Source organism: Colias philodice, chromosome 12 (assembly GCF_061535455.1).
Source record: "Colias philodice isolate Cphi_HAF_F1 chromosome 12, ilColPhil1 Martin Lab GWU primary, whole genome shotgun sequence".
NCBI classification, from domain to species: Eukaryota; Metazoa; Arthropoda; class Insecta; order Lepidoptera; family Pieridae; genus Colias; species Colias philodice.
In genome coordinates this window covers 10118811-10140075 of record NC_143097.1, presented here as the reverse complement: position 1 = coordinate 10140075, position 21265 = coordinate 10118811, and the positions used below count along the sequence as shown (strand labels likewise).

At 33.5% G+C, this 21265-nt stretch overlaps 1 protein-coding gene across 1 annotated transcript in view; it reads right to left on the bottom strand.

Moving 5' to 3' along the window:
* The window catches only part of LOC149484247 (lysosomal alpha-glucosidase-like), a 30498-nt gene extending 9518 nt beyond the window's left edge, over positions 1-20980 (bottom strand). Inside the window, exons 1-16 of the mRNA XM_089701788.1 lie at positions 20361-20980; positions 17525-17692; positions 17147-17213; positions 14414-14630; positions 13223-13425; positions 12235-12383; positions 11585-11759; positions 7040-7130; positions 6415-6583; positions 5404-5473; positions 4622-4754; positions 3755-3864; positions 2546-2662; positions 1723-1916; positions 711-844; positions 215-366 (exon numbers count right to left, since the gene is read on the bottom strand). Of these exons, the coding sequence (XP_089557914.1) occupies positions 215-366; positions 711-844; positions 1723-1916; positions 2546-2662; positions 3755-3864; positions 4622-4754; positions 5404-5473; positions 6415-6583; positions 7040-7130; positions 11585-11759; positions 12235-12383; positions 13223-13425; positions 14414-14630; positions 17147-17213; positions 17525-17692; positions 20361-20719 (2508 nt within the window). The 5' untranslated portion in view covers positions 20720-20980. The remainder of the gene's footprint in view (positions 1-214; positions 367-710; positions 845-1722; positions 1917-2545; positions 2663-3754; positions 3865-4621; positions 4755-5403; positions 5474-6414; positions 6584-7039; positions 7131-11584; positions 11760-12234; positions 12384-13222; positions 13426-14413; positions 14631-17146; positions 17214-17524; positions 17693-20360) is intronic.
* Positions 20981-21265: the final 285 nt, after the last annotated feature.

The following is a 21265-nucleotide window of genomic DNA, read 5'->3' as shown; positions in this document are numbered from 1 at the left end:
AAATTAACCAAATAACCAAAAAATCTACACCATTTTATGTAAAATTTTCAAACACGCTTTTTCTGGCGATGTTAATATAACTTTCACAATTTAGTTCCTGAAATTAGAAACCAAACTGCGTTCGTGATAAGCTACATCATGACCAATAGGAACAGAGCAATACGGGTAAAACCTCGGGGTACAGCTAGTTTTTTTAAATAATAATAAAACTTACTTTAGAAGTATCGGAGTTATGGTTCCTCGAGAACGGGTAGAATGCACCCAGCTGCATCCAACGTGTACACAACTCTGGCGTAGTGTCCTCGTTGAAGCCGCAAATATCCGCGCCCATTAACGGTATACCGAAAAGACTGAAGCTTAGTAATTCTGTAAAAAAAGTAAGTCAGTTTTTGGTAAAAAGAAGTGTAAAAATGAAAAAACAATTTAAAAACCGCTCCAATTAAATACTCATAATTTGTATTTGGTAGATTAGAGCGAAAATAAAGATATATTTTATTCAGTAAAAAGTAAAGAAAAGGATTATTTTATGCGTTGTGGAATAGTAAATAATTTTATAAAACTATTATAAAAAGGAAACATTGCACAGCTCATTAATTATGCTTTACCGGGTGTCATAGTAATTTAAGTCTATGTGAACTTGTTTTTCTTGTTCCAAATAAAGAATTTTGACTTTGAAACTACAAAATATAAAATATAATAATATTACTTACGCGGTATACTAGCCCTCAAATCATGCCATCTACTGAACACATCCCCACTCCAGTGGCCCGCAAACTGCCCCAGGCCGGGGAAAGATGCCCGGGATATTATTAGCGACCGTTTGCCCCGGATTTCTACTAATGCCCTGGAAAATTGTAAGATGGTTATTAGTGGGGCAAAAGGTGGGATAATGAGACCGTTTGCCCCGGATTTCTACTAATGCCCTGGAAAATTGTAAGATGGTTATTAGTGGGGCAAAAGGTGGGATAATGAGACCGTTTGCCCCGGATTTCTACTAATGCCCTGGAAAATTGTAAGATGGTTATTAGTGGGGCAAAAGGTGGGATAATGAGACCGTTTGCCCCGGATTTCTACTAATGCCCTGGAAAATTGTAAGATGGTTATTAGTGGGGCAAAAGGTGGGATAATGAGACCGTTTGCCCCGGATTTCTACTAATGCCCTGGAAAATTGTAAGATGGTTATTAGTGGGGCAAAAAGTGGGAAAGTAATTAATAATTTAGTATAGTTACTGTTACTGTTTAGAAGAACATTTTATTTAAAATATATATGTACTAATATTATAAAGCTGAAGAGTTTGTTTGTTTGTACGCGCTCATCTCAGGAAGGTCCAGGAGACCAATAGGAGCGAAGCCACGCGGGTGAAACTGCGAAGCGCAGTATCCATAATACGACGAACTTTTCAATTCAAAGAATTACTAATCTTTATACAATCAATAGAATGATTATTTATAGACCTTACGATCGGACCCGGCTCTGATAAGGACAATGCAACGCACGCAAAAAATGTGAAATTTATCTTTCTTACTTTTTCATACACTGTATAAATGATTATTCTTGTGTGTTTGTGTCTGTTAAAATAAATCTTTCTTTGTTATTTTAATATTAAAATTGGAGGGGTCCAATTCCAGCGATTTATATTTTTTAGTATACGGGTATATATATTTTTATTATATATTTTTATAATACAAATATGTGCCATAATTTTCTCTATGTCCACTTACCTATACGTAGTTTCGGCTTCAGCATTAGCATACACATTATGCACATTATAGTGTTCAGTCGCAAAATGTTTCGCGTCCATACAAATCGTTTTTTCCCGTAACGTTTTGATTCTGTAGGGCTTATAGGGGATTTGTTCTGGGGCACATGTGCCCTGTAAGGGGCCCGAAAGGAAGTTGGAGGGCTCGTTCATGTCCTGTAGGGGGATCAATGATTGACAATAAGTTTCTTGCTAAATTGTTACGTAATTATGTAAGAATAGGTGTCGAAACAGAATGAAATGCACGCTTGTATTGATAAGAAAAATAGATTCTATAACAAGTCTAAAGGCTAATTAAATCAAGTGAAATAGCTAATTTAATTATTAATTCATAGGAATTAAATTTTTTTAAACAACTTGTTGTAAAATGTTTTTTAAAAAACTTGAATTTTAAGTTAAAAATTTATTGATAGCTATATGACCCGCTTTTTCATATATCGTCATATATTAAAAAAAATACCGGCCGAATTGATAACCTCTTCCTTTTTTTGAAGTCGGTTAAAAAATATGGATATAATATCCTTATGTATTAATATCGTTGCATGTAGTTATAATTTATATTTTTCTATCTATACTAAAATTATAAAGCTGAAGAGTTTGTTTGTTTGTTTGAACGCGCTAATTTCGGGAACTACTGGTCCGATTTGAAAAATTCTTTCGGTGTTAGATAGCCCATTTATCGAGGAAAGCTATAGGCTATCATCATGCTAAGACCAATAGGAGCGGAGCAATGCGGGTGAAACCGCGGGGAACAGCTAGTAATTAATAAATAAGAATTAACTTACAATCCAAGCCCCATCAAAGTTGATTTTCCTATGGAAATCCATCATCATTTCCTTCCAATACGCCGAAGCGTTCGGATGCGTGAAATCCGGCCACACTGTTGATACTTTATTCCATACCTAATATAATAAAAATGTTCCATTAAGGATGTATTTTTATTAAAAATTTAAAAAAAAATTCATGCGAACTTTGGAAGCTTGAAAATCTGTTAAATAGAGGACTTTTCATTCAAATCAGAATCCTAAATCTCTATATTATAATAATCTATTAACATATAATAAAACATTTATTAAACAACAGAGCAACAGAATAAAATAAAAGTAAAAAGCAACATAATTAAATTTTTAAAATGTTAATTTGAAATTAAACAGTTAGAGCCGCGGCAGTACACGGGCGGCTCGAGCTGTCAATCGTTGACTGCTCGAGCTGTCAATCGTTGACTGCTCGAGCTGTCGCTACAAACCGCGCAGTTGACGGCTTGAAGCAGTCGCGACTGTTCCAGCAGTCCGTGTACGGCAGTGAATGAATGTGTATAGTAGGGGAGCCCAAGAAGGGATTTTGGGATTTACTCGAGCGCGTCAGAACTCAGATTACTATAAGGCTATTCATAGCTATTCATTAGTACCTCTAGTCAATATGAGCAGTTATGGTTGGTGGGTGCGCTCAGGCGCTCAGGATCAAAATTTGAAAAATCCATAATTCCCTAAGGTTGAGCTCGAATCGTCAGATTAGCGAAATGGGGACTTCTTGTATTGTAATTAACCCCCCCCCCCATATATTAATCTGACTCGCTCGAATAATATTACTTTAATTTGTTACCCTTTCGTCATAGCGATTAAATCGCCACTTAAATATTCAGATTAATGTATATTAATTTATTTCAGTGACGTCCTGGAGCATGTAAAATATCAATATCTAACGCGCTTGAGTATTTCCAAGCCAATTTTTTTCTTTTTTAAATAAAAAAAAAACCCTTCCCCACCGCTAAAAGTGAAAACATTATAGGACCTTTTTTTCTCGCTATGGTCTAATCTACCAATTCTAATAGGTTCCCGTGACGCTCGAGTAAATCCACATTTACCATTATGGGCTCCCCTACTACTATTCACCGCGCGGTCGCGGCTTCAAGCCGTCGGTCTCAACTGCTTGAAGCCGTCCGTGTACGGCCGCCCTTAGTTTAAATTGAAAATCGAATGTTGAAAAACTCATACCTTAGCAACAAACGGTTGATCTGTAGAGTTTTTAATGAACACATTCATTTCAAGACCGCGATCAAATGGTGGATATTCACCCGCCTTCTCGGATGCACTTACGCCAGGGTCTAAAAATTATATTTTTGAAAATTTATATACATATATAAAAATGAAACCAGTTTCGCGTTGTCATGGCATCACGTGTGAACGGCTGAACCGATTTCGATAATCCTTTTTTTACTATATTCCTTGAAGTACGAGGATGGTTCTTATGTAGAGAAAACGTAAATATGTACCACGGGCGAAGCCGGGGCGGACCGCTAGTTCTATATATTTTTATATGATCAGCTCGCCGCGGTTCCACGTATGTACTTATTTTTGCAAATATTATAGTAATATTTTTATCTATTCTTTAAAAATTATATTTATAAAGCATTTGAATGTTATAAAACTAAAAATATCAAATTCAATAATATGCTTTTTAAACATTTCCCTAATCCAAGCGAAGACAAAGACATTTAAGAAAAACTTATAAAAATCTATTCAGCCGATCTTGAGATAATGTTAAATGTTACTATCACGGCTTTGTTTTATTTAGGGCCGATTTTTCAATGCTTGGATAAAACTTATCCGTCCAATAAAGTATTACACGATAATATTAAAATGTCACGTAAACTGTCAAATACGGGCAATTAGAATACGTTTTTAAAATGGCAGTTTTATACATTATTCGACGAATAAATTTTATCCAAGCATGGAAAAATCGGTCCTTAAACAATTAATTTCAATTATTCCATGCGTTGTTGACAAACATTTAAAAACTTAAAAAAATAAATGTATCACGGACCTTGTAAATTTCGTATATTATTATATAATTTTACTCACCAAAAAGCATAACATAATGCATGCCCGCATCATGTAATTCCTTCACAAACTCGGGTAAACCAGCAAATTTGTCTGTGTCGTATGTAAAATCGTTGGCATTCTTCATGTAGTCGAGATCGTTCCATTGTACATCCTGTAAGAATAATTTTTTTAACGGAAAATACTATGTAGAAATTTATGTTTTGGTTTTATGGCATTAAAATGCTTTATAAATATAAATTTAGACACATAAAACGTAGACACATAAAACTGAAAGAATAGAATAAATTTGATTGCTCTGGCGGGTCACGAGTGGCTGAATTGGTCAGGCATCCGCCCCGGAATGGCGCGAAAGGATGCGGGTTCGAGTCCCGCCTCGTGATCGAATTTTTTCTATTCTTTATAAATTTATAAATACTATGTAGTTTAACGGTAATAGATTTAACCCATATAATCATAGAAGTGAGAACTTTTTCTTTTCGATGTGTTAAGATGCAAGTAACAACAATATACCCGTAACAATATATTATGTGCTTAATATGTTAATTGTACTAACAGAAACTGTTATTTACTTTAACGGAAATAGATTTAACAAATATGAATAAAGGCACAAAATATCATTTGATTTTGTTTCGTTTTGCACATTCTCGTTTTGTCAATTATATCTGGGAAAAATCATTTTTAACTGATAAAACCGCGTAATAAATTGAAGATATTTTTTTAAAGAAGTTTTATGTTTCTCTTTTTATAATTTTGCTGTCGTAAGTAAAAAATACTACTTTTTATATTAGACATCAACTCACAAAAGGTATTCCTGCATCTCTGTTCTTCTTCCACACATCGCGAGTCACATTTAGCGATCCATAATTGTACCTGTAAATCACAAAATATGTCTTTTCATTCACAATTTTTCACATTATATTTATTACTAGCTTACCGCCCGCGGCTTCGCCCGCTTTGTCTAAAACCTAATAATTACTAAAAGCTTCAAAAAAAACCGCATAAACCTATTAAAAAAACCGCATCAAAATCCGTTGCGTAGTTTTAAAGATTTAAACATACAAAGGGACATAAGGGACAGAGAAAGCGACTTTGTTTTATACTATGTAGTGATCTAACGTATTGACTACTCAAAACACAATGCACTACCATGTTTCTATATGTATTTGTAAATTTTGACTGGTCAAGTTGTTGTAATTGCGATAAACGGTTTAATTCTGGTCATAAAGGAGTAGATGAGCATATTACTTTATTCCTGAAAGAGAAACAGGGGAAACATTTTTCGTTCGTCCTAAAATTAAAATTTCTTAAGAATCTTTTAATGAACACTCAATCATGAGAAGGGACTAAAACATAAAACCGACTCGCTTCGCCTTAAATTACCTTAGAGCTATTACGCACTGTCGACCAGTCGCTGGCGACTCAGTCGCCGGCGACTGTGACTTACAATAGTTTAAATAGGGGCTTGCGCACTGAGTCGTCAGTCGTCCCGGCGACTCGGCGACTCGCCGCGTTGTGGCGACGCACAGGCGACTGGCGGTCGCCGGCGACTAATAGAAGCACGGCTTCAAATGGGAGCGTTCGCACTGCAAGCAACTGTCGTAGCGACTCTTGTAGGGACCGGATTCAGCACGAATGTACTTAGAATACTGTCGCTCGGCTTGGTTTCCTACCCCTAGTTTCTCTGTTTTGGTCGCCGAGAGACTGAGTCGCCGGCGACTGGTCGACAGTGCGTAATAGCTCTTAAGGCGAAGTCTCCAAATCGACAATTTTGAAACATTAAAAAAAATATTTCGCACTTAAAATAAACCTACTTGCACAAATGGAATCCCAAAGCCCAATACGGGGGCATAAACGGCTTCCCAATTATCTCTGTATACTGGGACACTACATCACTGGGGCTTGGGCCCAAAAATATATAGAAGTTTAATATGCCCCCGATTGTACGGTATGTTATAGCGGGTGTCGGTTGAAGGACTATATCTGTGGAGAGAATAGATTTTGTAAGTAATAAAATATGAAAAGATAAAAAAAAATAAAGAACAACTACATCTGTGGAAAAAATAGATTTTGTAGTTAATAAAATATACATGGTCTTACCACAAAACAATTTAAACACAGTCGAACTTTAAACCACGAATTTGACCACTTTAATAGTGGTCTATGTGAAATACGACAAAACAAAGTTATACCGTCTAAAGTTTTTTGTGGTAAGACGGATAGTAAGTACCAAAAAACACGCTTTAAACTCATGAAATTATTGCATTGTCACCGATGCTTGATAAGTGTACAAAATTTGAACTACATAAGTTACTTCAGTAAGCTACATCACTGCAAAGTATCACCAAAATTCGTTCAGTAGGCGTGATAAATCCATACATTTATTACACTATTCCTATATAATGCGTTTATCTAAATAAATAGTAAATAATAAATTACCCATAGCATTAGAGTTGAGAAGCAAAACACCGTGACTGTTGCCGTTTGTCTCAAGCGCCAGGTAGAATGGATGACTTCCGTATAGATTCACCTTAAACATAAGATTATAATTAAAAGAGATTATTATAATTAAGATTATATTAATTATATTATAGATGAGAGAATCAAAACAATAACCGAAGAAAATATTGAACTTAAATCTAAAATATCAAAGTTGGAGTTAAAATTAAATGCAATCGAAAAGGATAAAAGGAAATGTAACTTAGTATTTTTTGGAATTGACGAATTTGGCAAATCGGAAGCAGAACTTGTGGACTACATTAAAGAAACTATTATCGATTCAGGAACGCATCTAGACAGTCAGGAGATAAGTAACATTTATAGAATTGGGAAGAGAATTAATAACAAAAATCGCCCCATTGTGGTGACAGTAACGTCAACATGGAAAAAACATCTAATCTTGAAAAATAAAGCTAGACTTCCGCAAGGCATATATGTAAAGGAAGATTTCTCGAAAGAAACGCTGGAAAAACGGAAGTTACTACAACCACAGGTGGAGGAAGAAAGAAAGAAGGGAAACATAGCCTTTATAAAATATGATAAATTAATAGTGAAGAAACCATTAGACCAAGCAAGAGACAAGAGGAAAAGGGAAGCCTCGGGCTCTCCTAAATCTATTCAGAAAAAATTAAACACTAAAGTCACAGCTTATACAACGGCTACAAACTCTAAAGGAGCTGCAAAGGAAAACATAATTAAACCAACTATCCTTAACTTTATTGAACGACCTAGGTCAGCTTCACTCTCAGAAATCCCAAAAAACTTGTAACGACCACCGGCACCTGGAATCAAACCCAGTATCACATAACTTTATGCAAAACAACTACTAAAGAACACACCCCAAGCCGGTTGGTCACCGTGGGGGAAGACGACCACTACCTTCCAACGAAGAACAATAAAAATAAAGAAAAACTTAAAAATATTTATATAGCCACTTTTAATACACTTTCATTAAGGACACCAGAAAAACTTACGGAACTTGAACTAGCTTTAGAAGATATTAAATGGGATATTTTAGGTCTGAGCGAAGTAAGACGATTAGGAAACCAAATCGAAGAACATGATAAATATATTCTGTACTACATAGGTGAAACAAAGGGGTTACATGGAGTAGGATTCATGGTAAGAAAGCATCTTAAAAAACAAATCCTAGAGTTCAAAGGCATATCCGAAAGAATCGCCATACTTAATATACACATTGAGGGATACAAAAATAACTGGACTATAATACAGATATACGCACCAACAGAAGCAGCAGAAGAAACAGCTAAAGATGAATTCTATAGTCAACTTTCAGCTACATTACAGATGGCTCATAAAAATACTATTGTAATGGGGGATTTTAATGGCAAAATAGGAAAACAGAATCAAGGCGAAGAGTATGTTGTTGGAAAATATAGCACAGGAAAGAGAAGTGAAAACGGTAAAAGACTTGTAACCTTAGCTCTCGAAAACAACCTAACTATTATGAATAGTATTTTTATGAAGAAGTCAACCAAAAAATGGACCTGGATATCACCAGACGGAACCTATCGAAATGAAATAGACTTTATAATAACCAATCAACCTAAATCATTCAAAAACGTCAACGTTATAAATAACTTTAACTTTAACAGCAACCACCGCATGGTCAGAGCAAGTTTATTCAACAAACAACCTAGGAAACAACGAAAATATCAGAAAAACAACCCAACAGTAACATACGCACTTCCAAAGAATATACAATTCAAAGAATTAGATAATATGATGCAGGAACTTTACAACTCAGAAATAAATGAGATTTATAAACTAAATAAAATAAAAATTAAGGAAAAAATAAACAAAAACCCACTTACCTCGCAGACGATTGATCTTATTCAGAAAAGGAAACTACTACTTAGAAATAGAAGAAACAAAGCCACATTAAAAGAAATAAATAACTTGAGCAAAGAAATTAACCGTAAAATTAAACAAGACAAAGCTGATAGAAGATTTGAACGTATAAAACACCACATATCGAAAACAGGAGGCATAAACAAGGCATTACGAGAACTAAAAGAGGAAAAGATTTGGATCCCAAAAATGAAAAACAAATTTAACAAACAAATCACAAGGAGACAACCAGTCCTCAAGATTGCTACAGACTATTATCGGACTCTATACTTTACCGAAGACATTCAACTAAATAGCAACTTAAGCCTCGAAGACTGTACAGAAGACATCCCACAAATTCTTGAAAGCGAAGTTCAACATGCAGTAAAATCCCAGAAGAATGATAAAGCACCAGGATTAGACAACATCACTAACGAAATGATGAAAGCTACACTACCGGAAACATCAAAAAGACTAACTAAGCTTTTCAATAACATCCTGAACACTGAATACATCCCCATACAGTGGACATCAACTACCATTACTCTCATTCACAAAAAAGGAGACAGATCTGAAATAGGTAACTATCGCCCAATTAGCCTGATGTCGAACGTATATAAAGTGTTCTCGAAGATACTGCTTAGCCGTATTACCAAAAAGCTCGACGAAGAACAACCGAGGGAACAAGCAGGGTTTAGAGCAGGATACTCTACAGCGGATCATATTCATGTGGTGAAACAGTTGATCGAGAAAAGTCATGAATACAACTATCGACTATACATGGCATTTGTGGACTACAACAAGGCATTTGATTCACTGGAACACCAATCTATATGGGAAGCTTTGAAGAATCAAGGAATAAACAATAAATATATAAGGATCATACAGAATATATACAAAAACAGCACAGGCAGAGTAAAACTGGAAACCGAAGGTGAAGTATTCCCTATAAAGCGAGGCGTGAGACAGGGAGACCCACTCTCACCAAAACTTTTCTCCTCAGTATTAGAGGGAATCTTTAGAAAATTAGACTGGGATAACTTCGGCATAAACATTAACGGAACAAATTTAAATCATCTCAGATTTGCTGATGATATCATACTCATATCTCATAACCCTGAAAACCTGCAAACCATGCTTCTTCAACTGGCACAAGAAAGCAAAAAAGTGGGACTATCGATCAACTATGGAAAAACCAAAATTATAGCAAATAGAGTGCGAACCCCAATTACAATAGAAGATAAGTTAATTGAATATGTCAATTCCTATATTTATTTAGGCCAACTAATAGCTTTCAGCGACCAGATGGAACATGAAGTTGAGAGACGGGTTGCCCATTCTTGGAAAAGATTCTGGTCGCTGAAAGAAATATTTAAAAATACACAGTACAACATCACAATTAAAAGAAAACTATTTAACACCTGCATTTTGCCAATACTAACTTATGGTTGCCAAACTTGGGCTAAAACAAAAAAGCATGACACAAAATTGGTAACATGCCAACGAGCTATGGAGAGGAGTATACTAGGTTATACAAAAAAACATAGAAAAAGAGCTTTAGATATAAGAAATATAACAAAACTAGAAGATGTTGTGAAAAAGACAAGGATTCTTAAATGGAGGTGGGTAGGGCATATGCTCAGAGAAAAGGGAAACCGATGGACAAGGGTGATAACCGAATGGACTCCCAGGGTGGATGCTAAAAGAAAAAGAGGAAGACAAAGAAAAAGGTGGTCGGATGAGATAAGGAGAGTGGCAGGGCCGCTCTGGCTACGGAAGGCAAAAGAACGTGGCGAGTGGAAGAAGTTGGAAGAGGCCTTTGTGTCACAAGGACACGCCAACACACACAAAGCAATTTAATTTTAGTTAATAAGTAAAAATGTAACCTGTATTGGCAATAAAGGCTATAAATAAATAAATAAAAATAATTAAAAATAAATGGTATTTTTACTTAAATATTAAAAGAACAGAAACTTATTTCTACGACGCGATGTTTAACCGATATACGACAAAAAAAGTTATTGCCTTACTATTTAGTGTTTAGATACTTTTTTTAACTTATACAACCACTTTTAATCTCGTAATATTTGTATTCTTTCACGATAAATATTACGATTGTTGTATGTTTAAAAAATCAAATCGTTTTTAATATAGCATTAAAACTTAACCTTTTTTTCAGGAATCAACAGAACGTAACGTAAAAAAATATACATGGGATGAATATTATATAAATTAAATGGAATCGAGATCGATTCGTATATAATCGGAAATAGACTGAAAGCTTTTTGCCAATGGATTTGATGGTTAAAATTTTTTATATTTCGCTTAGGACCTGATCGGTTAATCGATAATTAATTTAATTGGCGTTTTGACTATCGGCGTTCTACTGTGTTTACATAAATAGATAAAACTAATAAGACACAAAATATATGAATTATTAGAGGTCCGCCCCGGCTTCGCCCGTGGCACATATTTCGCAATAAAAGGTAGCCTATGTCCTTTCTCGTGTATCAAAATATCTCCATACCAAATATCATGCAAATTGGTTCAGTAGTTTAGGCGTGATTGAGTAATAGACAGACAGACAGAGTTACTTTCGCATTTATAATATTAGTATGGATAACAAAGACTTACATCTTCCGTAGGAGCTATATCCTTATTAAACAATGTATGTGTCTTCCAATTCATATCGTTGAGGAATCTTGCTTGTTTCTCACCGAAACCATATGTATAGTTCGTAGGTAATATTGTGGATAGTTGCAGGAATTTATCCGATAGTATTAGCCCACCTACGTTCTGGGCGTTCCAACTGAAAGATAATTTTGCCTTATTTTAAATCGAGGAATTAGTACTTTTATTGAAAAATTGCAGGACTTTGAATAATCAAGAGACAGGGCATGGTGGTTGGAGTAATAACAAATTAAACTAAGAAAAAATGATAAGAGGGAATTTGTTGAAAACTGCACTGTTTACATCATATTAGGTGGTCATCAACTATTTTTTTAATATTTACTAACATTAGTTTATAAGTCACATACTAACATTAATGGATCTCTGTTATTTAATTGTTTAAAATAAATAAATAAATTGATGACAACATAGAACACAGTTTTATTTTTATTTCTGTAACTTTGAATTAAAAAATAAACTTAAGCTGAAGTTAAAGTTTAAAATAAATGCAATTAAAAAAAAATATGAATATTGGTAGTTTGGAACAACTTTGAACTACGAAAGGAATTATTTATTTAAGAAATAACAAATTTATTGCAAATACTAACACTCACATGGTAACATTATCCTCATTCCTTATGACTTTGAACCCAACAGCCGAACTATCAACTTGTACTCTATAACGTACATGAGAAACAGAACCGAAAACAAGCGGCACTTCGGGGTACGTGGGTTCGAATCGTTTGTGCTCTGCGTCTGATATCTGCAAAGATATAAGGAATTAATATACTGTAAAGATTATTGAGAAGAGGTGGGTGGACGATATAGAGAACATTGCAGGCAAAAACTGGATGCGTATGGCCCAAGGGATCTTTGGTACAAGATGGAGGAGGCTTTTACCCATAAGGGGCCACCTAACAAGGAATAGATAAAAAACTAAAATGTCATATGTATTTATTAATTGTAAGGTGGAATACATAAAGCTTATTATTATTATTATTAAAGATTATTGAGAAATGAATTGCTGAAATTTTTTAACCTTTTTATTTTTACCTAATCCATACTAATATTATAAATGCGAAAGTAACTCTGTCTGTCTGTTACCCAATCACGCCTAATCTACTGAACCAATTTGCATGAAATTTGGTATGGAGATATTTTGATACCCGAGAAAGGACATAGGCTACCTTTTATTGCAAAATATGTACCACGGGCGAAGCCGGGGCGGACCTCTAGTATGTTATAACATAACATAGTATGTTCTAACTTATAATGTAATATGTATGAAGAAATAAAGTAGTTTTTCTTTTGTTTGGGTTTTAATGTCCTTACTTCTCTCTTTTTTCTTTTAATTATGACAAAATTATGTTGCACAAGATGGGAAATATATGTAGACTAAATCTTGACTTCAATCAGAAAAAACAAAGCACAATTTCAATAGAATTAAAAATAACCTCTAACTACATAATTCATAAAGAATAATAGTAGAAACAACTACCAATTAATACAACTTCCCCATGTTTCAATCAATCAACCATCCAATCAAATAATATAAATTATAAACCATACCACACATAAAATCAACTTTCCTAAAAAACATACCTTAACTTGCAATATATCATCTGTGAGGTAATTAAAATCGATCCTGGCAACATCAAACTGCCCCGGATATCCGGTGTCAAAAGCGCGGGAATAATACACGGTCATGCCGTGTTTGTTCTCTGTGCTGTTCATGAATTGGTACGTTTCGTATTGCGGCGGGTAGAAACAATATGGCAGATGGTCTTTGGCGTTCCAACAACATCCTGAAAGAAATTAATAGATTATGATAATTGATATGTTTGGATTATAGATAAGGGAAATTAAAGACATTTTAACATCCGTTTAAAATCCGTTAAAAAGTCTTTAATTTCTAAATGTATAATACTCGCGTAAAATCAAACACTAGAAAATATTATGGATAAGGGTTTAAAAAAATAAGATGTCTTTAATGTAAGTCCTCCAATTATTATAAATGCGAAAGTTTGTAGGAATGTGTATGTGTGTGTATGTTACTCTTTCACGCAAATACTACTGAACCGATTACAATGAAACTAAGCACACATATAGAAGGTAACTTGGATTAACACATAGGATAGGTTTTATCCCGGAAATCCCACGGAACGGGAACTATGCGGGTTTTTCGTTGAAAATGCGGGCGAAGCCGCGGGCGGAAAGCTAGTAATATTATAAATGCGAAAGTTTGTGGGAATGTGTATGTGTGTGTTTGTTACTCTTTCACGCAAATACTACTGAATCGATTACAATGAAATTAAGCACACATATAGAGGGTAGCTTGGATTAACACATAGGATAGGTTCTATCCTGAAAATCCCACGGGAACGGGAACTATGCGGCTTTTCTTTGAAAACGCCGACGAAGCCCCGGGCGGAAAGCTAGTATTTAAATAAAGTACTTATAGTAGTATTTTAATATTCGACATTTGATAGTTCAACAAAATTCAACAACGTAACCTAGTAACAACGGTATAAATAAATATATTATTACGTTTTGTTAGAACTGCACATTTGCTTAACTTTTTTCAATTCCATATTTATAGTAATAATGACCAATACAAGTATTTTTAAGATTTGATTTAACTAATAAACCATTCTAAAAATAACAAACAATTTCTGATTTAAAGAACTGACGTTGTTACAATGCAAACACACAAACATACAGGTGAAGCTAATAAAAGCGGGTTATAAATGAGATTTTAGAACAATGCATATTAAAATAATTATAAAACCATACCTCGTTTCACACACTCATCTTCATTAGCGCCATCTTGCGGAAAGCAATCGAACCGCATTGCATCATCCACCACCCTTGCACATAACTCCTTCATAACTTCCGGAGAATGTTCCAGAAAACCCTTTTTGACTTCCTTCTTTTTGTTATCGGTCGCGTTGCTTCTGTTCTTTGTGCTCAGGTTGTTGTGATCGTGTAGTCGGTATTCGGTTTTCACTTGCTGTAAATTGACATATATTTTTGGTTTTATGGCATTCAAATGCTTTATAAATATAAATGTATAAATAATAGAAAAAATTCGATCACGAGGCGGGACTCGAACCCGCATCCTTTCGCGCCATTTATTTCAGGGTGGTTTAATTATTGACATGATAAATTTGTAACATATATTCATTGTTTATGAAACTAATTTCAATTCACAATTGCACGCCTCATAAGCGAAGCGTTGAGGTGGGTACTACTGTCACTTCGCGCAAAACATCTGATTTTTCAAACTTAAAATGTCTTTATGTATCATACATTGCACTTGTAAGATAATACATACACACACATGTTAAGAAAAAACACTATTTTTAACGTTCATGATATTTTTGATGTCATTTTTGTTATTTAAACTAGTTAAAAAACAGTTTAAAAAAGTTCTGTCTTGGACGTCCGTGTGTCTGTATGTGCGGATCCTTTTTCTTGTTAACACGATAGCGACCGAAATACTTTACTAATCGAGTCTTTTTTTTTCTCTTACGCTTGAGTATGCTCAGGAATAGAACCCTTTCATTTTTCAGGGTCTGATTCGATGTGGTTTAATTGTTATTAAATAAACAAAAATAATAATTAATAAATATTTATTAAAAAAAAATTATGAGGCGTGCACTTTTGGATTTTCCAAATTATTTATTTATATTTTTAAATATAAGTATGCTATTAAGATGGCAATGGATATATACAGTGGTGGACGTTTAATTAGAAACACGTAACAGGATGAAGTAGTCATCAAATTTATTTACTTTTGTGTATTAACGTATTAGTGATTAAGCATTATTTCATATGTAATAGAACACCCGTTAATCTAGTTTTATAATAAATTGCTTATTTTTAATCAAACGTTAGCTTAAATTAATAAAATTAAACAGCTTTAAGTGAAACCTGATTTCCAAGCATTTTCAGTCTGGACAACAAATTAGAAACAGCATGCTTCGAGTGTTCCAAAGTCAAAACCTGTTGAAATGCCGACAATATTTTTTTCTTCTACAAATATTTGCACCGTTTTTTAAACATTCCGTATAAAAGTTTCTGAAAATTAATTTGCTTTGCAGTATAAATGGGTAAAAGTAACAATTGTGACCCATCAACAAGAAAAATAATTTTAAGTTTACATTTTGACAAAAACTGGAGTTACAGGAAAAAATAAAATCATTTAGAGTGTTTGATAAAAAGATATTCAATGCTACAGTTTATTTAAAAGAGCATGGTACTTCTGATTAAGTGCCTAAAAAAGCTCGACCATGAAAAACCACTGCTCGCGAGCATAGGCAAATAATTCTTTTCTCAAAGATGGATCCATTTAAAGGTTCCAATTCTATTAGAAAATATGTTTTTGCAAACGTGTTAAAATCTCATACAATCTAAGGCACGACGTTGTAAAGCCGTTGTTGTCTATAAAGATTATAACAGTCTAAAAATAACCCCATACATGCCCATACTATAATGTTTCCTCCGCCATGCTTAACTGTTTATTTATTATCTAAGGCCTGGTTAACTTAACGACGCGTGTATCCTTTGCCATCAAAATTGATTTAATTAATTTTAGTTTCATCCCAAAATAAAACTTTTTCACTGGCGTACTAGCAATATTTCTGAGTAAATGAAACACGTTGTTCCCTTCCTTGTAAGAAGCTGTACTTTCCTGGCGTCTCTCCAAAAAATTTTGCCTCAAATTACCGCCTGCGAACCGATCTCATCGACACATTGCGAGGTTCATCTTCGGAAAAAACTAATTTTATAATAGAATTTGAACTTTTAAATGGATCCATCTTTGCCAAAAGAATCATTTGCCTATCCTCGCGTGCAGTGGTTTTTCATGATAGAGCTTTTCTAGGCACTTTTTCGGAAGTACCATGCTCTTTTAAATAAACTATAGCATTGAATATATTTTTATCGAACACTCTAAATGATTTGCAATTTTCCTGTAACTCTAGTTTTTGTCAAAATGTAAACTTAAAATTATTTTTCTTGTTGATTGGTCACAAATTATACTTTTAACCATTTATACTATAAAGCAAATTAATTTTCAGAAACTTTTAGATAGAATGTTTAAAAAACGGTGAAAATATTTGTAGAAGAAAGAATATTGGCGGCATTTCAACAGGTTTTGACTTTGGATCACGCGAAGCATGCTGTTTCTAATTTGTTGTCCAGACTGAAAATACTCGGAAATCAGGTTTCACTTAAAGTTGTTTAATTTTATTAATTTAAGCTAATGTTTGATTAAAATTAAGCATTGTCTTATAAAACTAGATAAACGGGTGTTCTATTACATACGAAACAATACTTAATCTTTAATACGTTAATACGTAAATGTTAAATGAATTTGATGACTACTTCATCGTGTTACGAGTTTCTAATTAAACGTCCACCACTGTATATATAGTTGGAAATATGATAATAATTGGTATTATGTTCTTCAATGTTAAAAGTTATACTGCAATAAGTAAGTATTTAGTAAAAATAGTAAATTACCTTTTCAACATTCAACGGCACAATTACATTTTTCACTTCATCCGGATGAACTCTTTCCCATAATTTCCTGAAACAGCAAATTTGCACATATAAATTCAAATGTATTATATTAAATAGTAAATTCCAATCAACCAACAAGTTTCGAAAGTAAAAAAATAAAGCAAAGAATAGACATTTATTCAATATATTTTTTCTCCTATTAGAAGAAGAAAATGAGTGAACAAAAATGTTCAAACAAACAAACTTCATTACGGTTTATACAAAATATTAGATATTCGATAGCGTAGATAATTTTGCCAATCAATTTACATAAACTATTTAGCATTAAATTTTATTTTTATATAATATTATTAAAACTACTACAGTTGAATCACTCACCGATACTGATCATCCCCCCACCCCCCTGCGAGCGCACCCCCCACGGCCCACCAAGTGGCCACACCCAACGCACATAACAACCCCGCTACCAACATCCCTGGCAAGAGACCAGCCGCTTGCTCTAACCAGCGGTTTAGACAGCCACGACGGGGTGAGAAACGCTCGTATCTGAAATTAATCCATACTAATATTATAAATGCGAAAGTAACTCTGTCTGTTACTCAATCACGCCTCAACTACTGAACCAATTTGCATGAAATTTGGTATAGATATATTTTGATACCCGAGAAAGGACATAGGCAACTTTTTACCCCGGAAAATAGGATAGGTTTTATCCCGGAAATCCCACGGGAACGGGAACTATGCGGGTTTTTCTTTGACTGCGCGGGCGAAGCTGCGGGTGGAAAGCTAGTAATATTATAAAGCTGAAGAGTTTGTTTGTTTGAACGCGCTAATCTCAGGAACTAGGTAGGTACTGGTCCGATTTGAAAAATTCTTTCGGTGTTAGATAATCCATTTATCGAGGTAGGCTAAAGGCTAACAGGAGCGGAACAAAGCGGGTAAAACCGCGGAGCACAGCTAGTCTGTAATAATAGAATACGAGCGTACATAATAGTGTTACGGTGCATTTACATCAAACATGCAATTGCTCATTCTAACCCCACTATGTCAAATTATTTTAGTGTTAGGCGTAGAGCATTCTTTCGTTGTTAGTAGTGCGTTCAAAAGATTCTATGTTCTAATGCTGAACAACACTGAATACGAGTATTTGTTTACGCTAAAAGATCACGAAAGAATGCTCTTGTTCTATGTTTGTTTGATATAGATGCACAGTTAGAGAAAACTTATGGTTAAATATTGAGCAATAATATGTTTTGCAATTAATAGTATGTTTATTGGCATAAAGTGTACTAAAGATAAACCAATTGTTAGAACAAAGGCTGAATAAAATAACACCTGTCTTGTTTAATCATATTAATTTTATTACTGAGTAAACACCAAGTTATGTTATTACTTACTATAGATATTTTAATTTCTAATAGAAATAAAAGACTTTTAATTTTAGAAGTTTTATGTTTGACACCAGTTATAACCGTTTACAAAATTTTAATTTAGAGTTTAGACAAATGAAACAAAACTTACACTCAATAATAGACCGAAAAGAATACTCCAGTTAGTTAAGGTTTTTATTATTACTGAGATATGATGTCTTCCATGTTACATGTTACCTTCGAGAGTAATGTAAAATAGTTTTCAATGTTGTGTAAGAAAATAAAATATTATGTGAAGTTTATAGCTTGACTAGACTATAAGTAATAAAGATAACAATTCAATACAATGTTGAAATTCTTTGAAAGTACATTTTTAGCAATTTGAATAGATATGTATTTCTTTCGTTTCCTTTTATTGCATCGTGATTAACAAATAAAAAATATATTTTTTTCATTGTATCATCAAGAAAAAGGTACAAAAAATAAATATTGAAGGAATAATATAATCTACACATATAATAAATCTGTAGAAGGGTCAATTCTGTACATTGAAAATATTGAAAAAATAAATAGATAGCAGGGGGTGTTACTGGATCGATACCAAACCCAAATAATATGTGATTAAAAAAATTTTTGTCTGTCTGTCTGTATGTTCAGGCATCACGTGAAAACTAACGGTACGATTTTGATGAAACTTTGTATAATTATACCTTATTATCCTGGGCATAAAATGGGATATTTTTTATCTCGGAAAAATATGTAGAGAAAAAAAGTATTAATTTAGTGCATTCATAAAAAAAAAAACGATTTCAAGACGAAAAGCCTGACATGTGAAACTAAAGACAGACAAAAATGGAGGATGCGTGTTAGCTGTGCCAACTCCTAATACATGGGACTAAGGCAAGGCGGGCAGGAAGAAGAACAAGAAGAATATATTTTTAAACTCACATAGCAATTGCATGTTGTGACTATTATTGATATTACAATCCAATTTTAACTATTAATACATGAAAACACATAAATGAGCTTAGTTATCCAAATTAGACTTGTAGAATGTATTGCAATGATAAAAGGCAGACATAATAACTATTTTTTCTATATCAAAAATACTTTATATTAGTTAACTAGCGAACCGAACTCCGTTTCGCCACCTTATGTTTAAATACCAAACGAAATGTTACATAAAGGCGCTGTATGTGAAAAATGATTTTCCCGGTTTTCCCGCTTTTCTGTTGAAATGTTTCCTGAATTTTCTTTGCTACAAACCTCACGGAGCCAGAGACCTATCCAACGAATGCAAATCCGTGGAAATTGGTTCGTGCGTTCTGGAGTTATAGCGTCAGGAAGGAAAACCCAACTTATTTTTATATAGTAGATAACTTACCAAGTTTAATATAAAAGACACAAAAAAACAACTGTTTATAAAATCATGTGAATTACTATACATTGATTTGCTGAATAACATGTTATGAACATTTTAGGTGTGTACTGTAGAAAAATAGCTGATAACCTAATATATAAACAAGTACCTAATTACTTAGATTGTTTTTTTATTGGTGTCAATTAACTTGTTGTTTTTATATACTTTATTGATTGAAGATTAAAGGAATGTACATACAGATGGATGGAAAATTATAGGCACTTAAACCTATCCAAATACTTTTGAGGATTTTACAATATGTCAATAATTTAACAAAGAAATTGTAAACTTACAAATTTTTTCTTGCATTAAGCTACAAACAATAAGATAGATTTCTTAACCAAATATAAATAAAATTTGTGAGTAGTTTAACAAAAACTAGAAGCAATTTTACCCTCATGTACTGTAAGAATTTAATAATTACCTATGTTCCCTCATAGAATCACCATCAGGTCGTGATTTCGGTATCACGCCGCTGAACAATGAGCCTCGACGAGATTTGTCACTTTTCCCAAACGGCGCAAACGGAACCTTTTTCTTGTGCGATGTTTTCGACCCATTTAGCGATGTTTCTGTATGATCATTTACGCCCGAAGGTTCACCGGCCTCACCGAGTTTACCTTCTTTACCACTCTCATAGTACAAACGATAGTTTATATTATCGTTTAGAGTCAATAAATCCGCTTTAGCACTTGGGGATTTATCGCAGAAGTCCTCGAAGGAGACGATCTCGTAATCTTCATCGTCCTCTTGCTTCTCAACTTTATATGGAATTTTCGGCATTTTCTCTTAATCAATGGTATTCATTTGCCTTATAATTATTGAACAGTAAAAAATTATGAACTTAAAATAAACACTGATTAACTAACGACTTCTTTGTCCCAAAATAAACATTAGCTGCGTATATTTACGACGCGAACATGACAATTCTCTAAAAAATATTTCACTTATTAACGAATTATATAAAAGGATTATATTTTTTGTTAATTTCAAATTTCTAAAATAAATTGGAACACGAATAAATTTGAAGATTTCAAATTTAATATTTTTATTTGACAACAGACTAATATTTATCTATAGAGTATAGAATATAGATGCTCCACCCAGACAATCAAACGGCTTGAGTCAAATACTTACGTATTTGGTTTTTAAGAATCATGAATATGTTGATACATATTATGTATTTTAAAATTACAATAGCAATATTCTTATTCAATTGAATCTATAAAATTTTCTTTTGATTACTCTCAATAGTATAGCAATTTAACACAGCACAGAAATTGTCAACATTTTTGAGGGTATTCGAATTTTATTTTTGTCATACCTCTA